The 6,598-nt window shown below is 37.6% G+C and overlaps 1 protein-coding gene across 3 annotated transcripts; it reads right to left on the bottom strand.

The window, feature by feature from the left end:
• Nucleotides 1–826: 826 nt before the first annotated feature.
• Nucleotides 827–4,394, bottom strand: LOC137708140 (proline-rich receptor-like protein kinase PERK13). Of its 3 annotated transcripts, none has more exons than XR_011064757.1 (2): nucleotides 2,820–4,394; nucleotides 827–1,579 (listed from the first exon to the last, which is right to left on the bottom strand). XR_011064757.1 is itself a non-coding variant. In XM_068447142.1 (1 exon), exon 1 carries the CDS (start codon nucleotides 3,627–3,629, stop codon nucleotides 3,075–3,077), a length of 555 nt encoding a protein of 184 aa, XP_068303243.1. In that variant the 5' UTR covers nucleotides 3,630–4,394; the 3' UTR covers nucleotides 2,578–3,074. The 3 variants fall into 3 exon arrangements, 1 of the variants encoding a protein (XP_068303243.1); XR_011064758.1 differs by having other exon boundaries at nucleotides 2,855–4,394; XM_068447142.1 differs by lacking the exon at nucleotides 827–1,579 and having other exon boundaries at nucleotides 2,578–4,394.
• Nucleotides 4,395–6,598: the final 2,204 nt, after the last annotated feature.

The raw sequence follows: 6,598 nt of genomic DNA, 5'->3' as shown, positions 1-6,598 counted from the left end.
TTTACAATCTTCAGAAAAAGGTTTTTTTTTTTTTTTTTTTTTTTTTTTTGAACAACTGAGCATCAAGGCTCCTTTTATATATATATATATATATATATATATATATATTTTTTTTACAACTGAGCATCAAGGCTCCTTTTATATATATATATATATATTTTTTACAACTGAGCATCAAGGCTCCTTTTATAACAAAACAACAAACTAGGAAACTTTTAGGTGTTGAATTGAGGGTCACCATATAGCAGCCTTGCACAATGTGAAATCTTTATTTTATAAAGTGAATCTAACTCAACTTCAAATGGATGAACATCAAAAAGAAAAAGCTCTTATTTAAAACATCATACCAATGCTCATGGCTATAGGAAAAGAAGCCAATCATTCAAAAAGTAGAATAATTCTTATTTGTCTTGATTTCATAGGACCAATTTACTATAATTTGCTATCATATTTGGCTTATCATGAATACCTCCAAAAACTAGTGTTATGTTTGATTTAAATGTGGATACTATTGTTATGTTTTTTATGATTTAAATGTGGATATTTAATGGTGAAATTAGTATTCATTATAATGTGTCAGTTGTACGAATAATTTTTTCACATTTACAAAGACAAATGAATATAACTGTTTATTAATGGGAATTTGTTATCCAGTGGGTAAGGTTATGGATAATACCCAAATCTTCTTTGAGACTTAGTAGTGTTTTTTTTTATTTTTTTATTTTTTTTTTGAAACAAGTAGTGTTTAATTTCTTTTGCTAAATTCTTTTAAGCATGTTTGCTGTTTATTTCTTACGGAGAGGAGGTAGTTCAGCATGTTAAATGGAAGCAAAGTAGAAAGCCAAAGTAGCAAAACTATCTGTTGGACAAGGACGCCAAAAGAAGGAAACGAAGATCATTCCACGGAGAAAAATGAAAACCACAGAAGGAAATGGATATGACATGTCTGTCCCCATACCCCTAGAAGTTTCAACACACGCAACTGGCCAGACTATCTTTTTCCATTTTTGTTAGAGAAAATAGGCAAAATTTGTCGAGTCAATTCCAAGTTACAAGGAACGAACTATATTATGTGCAAACAGCCCACATTATGCTCTTTGTGCAACCTAACTCCTTGAGGAGTCAACTTCCTCAGACTAGTGCTCAGTTCACAACTTCACATGTACTTACTGCAAGGAAACTGAGTAGCTAGCTGCCATTTTTCTCATCACCATGGTCCTCCGTTTACACGTCCAGATGAGCCCTTCATCTTGCTCCATGAAAGCAAAGCAAGGACTAGTATCACTCAGCATAGATCACCGCTGTCTTCCCTTCTTATCCGGTCATCTACAACTGAGAATATAAACATAACAGAAAAAAGATAAATTCGATGGCCAACACATCCCTTATAAAACGAGGAGCCAGTATTTCTTCCGCAATCTGAGCATAACGCAAATGGTACGAAGAACAGCCCTCGTCACCAGTGAAAGTAGATTTAAACTTCTGATTTCTGGCAAAAATCTGTATCACTGGACTCCATATGTCATACAGAACACAAAACCGGCTGCAAATTGATAATTGATTCACCAAATCCATGCCCCTGATGGTCAAATAATAAGGTAAATCAAACAACCTTTACATATCTTCCTCCAATGCAGCACAATGAATCAAGGAAACTATCAAACAACCATTACATATCTTCCTCCACTGCAGAATAATGAATCAAGGAAACTATCCGAACCAGAAAAACAAGCACGGTACAATGTTTGAATAAGGCTCCTATCCATAAATATATCTTCAGTGAACATGACACATCTAAATCAGATAAACTTGGTTTCTGCAGGGAGGTTGAGTCAATACACATTTTTTCCCATAATTTGGAACTCAGAAAGAATGTATATATGAGAAGACTCCAATGCAGAGTGAGAAAACTTAGAAGGTTCAGGCTGAGAAACATTACAAATCAAATTCACATCTAACTCCTTCCAATGACGTGACATACATAATTCACATCTCGCACTCGTAGGTTCAAGATGAGAAACAATTTAGGAACTGGAAACTACGATGTAGAATAACTTAACTTTGAAGGAAGCAATAAAACTTGGTATGAAACATGTATTTTCCATCGTACCAGGATCAACACATAAATCTTCCTGTGTTTTCATGGCCAGGCTAATTTCTTACAGTATACTTAGCTGCTACGCTTCCTACTTCAATGGTGTCTGTTCTCCTAAATATATTCAAAATGAACCTCTTTGCAGGCATGCAGCAGATGTAGCTAGGTCCAGTTTCCGAAGCAAATTACAAGGAGACAATTTTCTAAATACTACCAGAAAACCAAAAAGGAAAAAATGATGCATATTCTACAGTAAGCATAAAGAAGTAAGATATAACAAAAATCAGAATTTCTAGCAGTTACTCTTAGTCCTAGCATTGCAGAAGTCAACACACAACATTGACAAATGTACCATATAGAGATCAATCTATCAAGATGTCAAGAGCTAAGATTGGATATATTCAAAGAGAGAAATCTAGATATTGTGATTGTAATTCCTATCATTGGTATACAATCACATGGACAAACTTTGCAACTAGATATCTTCACAACAAGGGAAATTAAGAAATTGTCATTATAATCCTTCCATGATTTCTACATTGTAAAACAGTCAGAAGGTCAAAGTTAGCGGAGGAAAAATAATGGCTAGTAGCTGAAGACACAAATCCTAAAATGGTTTCTCTTGCTTTAAATTATAAGCCGTGTAAACAAGCTAAAGAACAAAAAAATCAACATAGAAAGAAAGAAACATGGAGAAAATTTCAAGCAACAATAACCCATTTACAGAGCAAACACAAGGAGGCCAATCGGAGCAGCCACCTATCCTCCAATCCATTTGCAGTTCATATAGATTTGTCTTTGATTCATATACTGCTGCCCATTCACCACAGAATCGCAATTCAATAAAGCCCCACTCTTATGTGCTCAATCGAAGAATTTCCAATCCAATAGTAGCTCCAACTACAATGCGCTCAGTGAAACAAAAGAATTTGTGCGAAATCTGTTGCCAAAATATTCAAGAACAAGTCTCATATCTATCCTAGACTTTTAGAAGCTGCCTTCTCTTGAAAACCAAGAACCCAATAACACCAATCTGAAGAATGGCAGCGATACCGACAAACAACTGTCCAATCTTCTTCCCCGTATTGTAATTGTGGCCTCGATGGGCTGGCGGAGGATGTCCAAGACCAGCATTTCTAGGCTTATGCCTCTTACGAGGTGGGGGCGGGCTCGGAGATTTTGGCCGGGATGGCGAGTTCAGAGATTCTGGGGGAGGCGTTGTGTTTGTAGATTCTGGTGGAGGCGAGGTCAGAGATTCTGGAGGTAGCGATGTCAGAGATTCTGGAGGTGGCGGGGACAGAGATTCGGGAGGTGGCGGGGACAGAGATTCGGGAGGTGGCGGGGACAGAGATTTGGGAGGTGGCGGTGACAGGGATGCCGGGGGAGGTGGTAATGGAGGTGGTGGAGATGGTGGCGGGGGAGGTTGCGAGAAGGCATCCCCAACATTTTGAGATTGAGTCTGGACAAGAAGAGCACAAAGGCTAATAGCAAACCCCAAAACCACAAAGACTAAGCTTGAAAATGGCGGTTCCATCAAAACAACGACCACAGGATTTGCACTCTCAAGGCAAATTAGGCCTTGGATTAGGGTTTCCAGAGAACTCTCGCATCTGGGTCTAATCCAAAATTCCGAGGCTCTGAATTCAAAGAACAAAAGAAAGGGAATACCTTAGGGTTTCTGAATCTGAGCAGTTTCCGGATCAGTTCCTCTGCGATTTTCCCTTCCTTTCACAATTCGACCAAAAGGGTCAAATGGGTCCGGCCCCAAACGCTCGATTTCTTCCGCCTGGGGCCTGCCTCAGAAATCTAGGTTCCTGATAGATTTGGTCCCCAGGGGTCTAGGGTTTTTGGGATGAATTCAATTGACCTTGTTCGAGTCCGGATCGTTGCGATTTAACCTTCAGGAGAATCAAAACAAATTGGTCAAATGGTGGATTGGTCAGAAATGCTCGATTCCAAGTTCAAATTCGTTGCAAAAAGGGAAATCATTTGGGCAAAGGAATCGTGGGTGTTTGGGATTTTGCTCGAGAATTAGAAGAATGAGTCAAATGGATAGTTGGAACGTATAATGGGGGAAGAGTTGGTTCTTTTTCTGTGTGATCTTCGCCACCTTCTCAGAAACAGAGACGGATAGCGAGAAGGACAGCGGAGGCAGGGGGTAGAGAGAGAGAGAGAGAGAGAGAGAGAGAGTCTACGCGGGCTTCAACGGTTAGGCTAATTTTGGTGAATGATTTGCCTAGGAAGAATCTTTAAGCTGCTTCTCAACACGAGAGAGAGACTGAGAGGGAGAGAGAGAGTGTGTGAGTGCAGCGTTGTGACTTGACAAATGGTGTGCTGTCATGGTGAGGAAACAAATTTATAACTCTATTCTCCTATTTCTTTTTTTTTTTATTCTCTCTTTTCATATATTGTTTTTTATCTTATTATTTTTATAAAAAAATCAATATAAGACGTTGACGTGGTTTAATCGTGACTGTTCAAATAGGAGGGCATGGAAGGGTAGAAAGATTAGGAAGGTAGAGAATCCTCCTCCAATTTAGAGAGGCCTATGCATTACTTTCTCTCAGGGCTTTGATGGTATTGTTTATCATCTTATTTATTATTGTTAAACAATTTTAAATTTTAAATTTGTATAGGGAATAAACATAAATTTCAATTTTTAAACTCATACAATAGTAATAATTAAGGTGATTAGTATTACTCCCACAATAAATTTGTAGAGGCTAGCCAAGCATTATGAACGCCCTCTTTGTTACACTTTCTTAAGAGGAACAATACTAAGACTATGTATAAAGATGAATGAGACTAGTTATGACTCGTGCAGATTCCAATGTTGTTATTTAATCTCAAGTTTTAATGATGCGAAAATTAACTTAACACACAAATTAACCCTCTTTTGACAATTGTAGCATATAAATAAGTAGGGATCGTTCTTACACCGGGGATTAGGAGGGATTGCTAAACACTCTAAACTGACGCAAATAAATAAAACTGACCTTTAAAACACTTAACTCACTTAAAAAAAACTCAAAACAAGTTCACAAGACTCAAACTAGACTAAAAGCACTCAAAACTGCCTAAAAACACAAACTGGGCAGTTTTGAGCCTAAACACAACTTGGACGAAAATTGGTTCTAACTTGACTCAAAACTCTTAAAAACACAATCTAAAACATATTTGAACCAATTAGACACTCTAAGACAATTGGGGATTTGGTTTTGGACGAAAATCAAACAAACAAAACAAATATGTAAACTAGGCAGATTTGGACGAAATTGATAGAATTAAGTGGATGGTGAGATGGCTAGGAGGTTTTTCTCCACACATGGCATACTTTCATACAACACAATCTTCAGTTGCTTATTCAATGAATTTATGAACCTCAACACCCCAAGTTAATTAGGTACGCTTAAATTAACTCTCAGATTTCCCTTAGGCCATTGAATTGAATGGAATTAGCGCATTGCAATCAAATTATTCCTTAAAAGTTTTCTATATGAAAGCGCATAAAAGAAAGACAATCAAAGATCATTAGGTTCTATGGAAATCATAGGTGTTGACGAGGCATTCGTAACTATGAAAGCGCATGATACTTATGCCAAGAATTTACTTAACATAATTGTGACCAACAATCTTAACTACTCATGAATATAAGTTCCAAACAATTAGGTGAAGTTCCCTCATACCCTAGCATCATGTTTATGCATGCAAATTAAGCGTGCACTCTCAATTCATATACATAAACAAGTTTTAATTAAAACAGATAAGTAAATTGAATTCATCATTCATGAAATCACAACTGAAAGTAATCAAATCATCATGCAAATATAACCATGGTTTCGAAATTCCCCCCTAGCCAAAAGGGGATTAGTTCCTCATGCTTGCACAACAAAAAGTATTGAATTTAAACATTGAAATCATAAGAAAGATTACACCTAAACGTTTCAGCAATTCCAAGATGGATTTGATGCACGGCTTGGCTCCTCTTCCTCCTCCTTGCTGCGGCACAAGGTGTGTGTGGTGGAATTGGGGGGTTTTGGATGGTGTTTTCTTGTTTAGAGGGATGGAGGATGGTTGATTATGGTGGTAGGGTTGCGGCAGATGTGTATGGAGGTTTATGGAGGTTTTTGGAGGTTAAGAATGGAGGCTAGGGTGTTGCGGCAATAGGTTTATGAATAACATAAGGGGGTCTACGAATTTTTGGCTGAATTTATGTCTATATAGTCCTAGGGTTAAGTAGATTAGGGTTAGACTTAACAGATTTGGTGGATTAAGGCCCTAGAATTCGGCTATAGGTAAGTTAAATCCACTTAGGAGAGGGTTTGGCCCAATTAGTTTCATAAAAGGATTTGTGTAACCCAAATCCACAAGGAATGAGGCCTAACAAATTAGAATCCAAAAGGAAAAAGGTTTAGGAAATTCGTCCAAAATTGGGCCTTCTAGAAACTAGGTGTTTTGTGGCTGATTTTGGGTTTTCTAGAAGAGATAAAAGGGGGAAGGGTG

Source organism: Pyrus communis, chromosome 11 (assembly GCF_963583255.1).
Source record: "Pyrus communis chromosome 11, drPyrComm1.1, whole genome shotgun sequence".
Classification (NCBI taxonomy): domain Eukaryota; kingdom Viridiplantae; phylum Streptophyta; class Magnoliopsida; order Rosales; family Rosaceae; genus Pyrus; species Pyrus communis.
The sequence above is the reverse complement of the archived record's forward strand: the minus strand, read 5'-3'. Positions and strand labels throughout refer to the sequence as shown.

Excerpts from the sequence above, each read along its gene's own strand:
- LOC137708140 (XM_068447142.1), bottom strand. The coding sequence starts at position 3,629 with ATGGAACCGCCATTTTCAAGCTTAGTCTTTGTGGTTTTGGGGTTTGCT.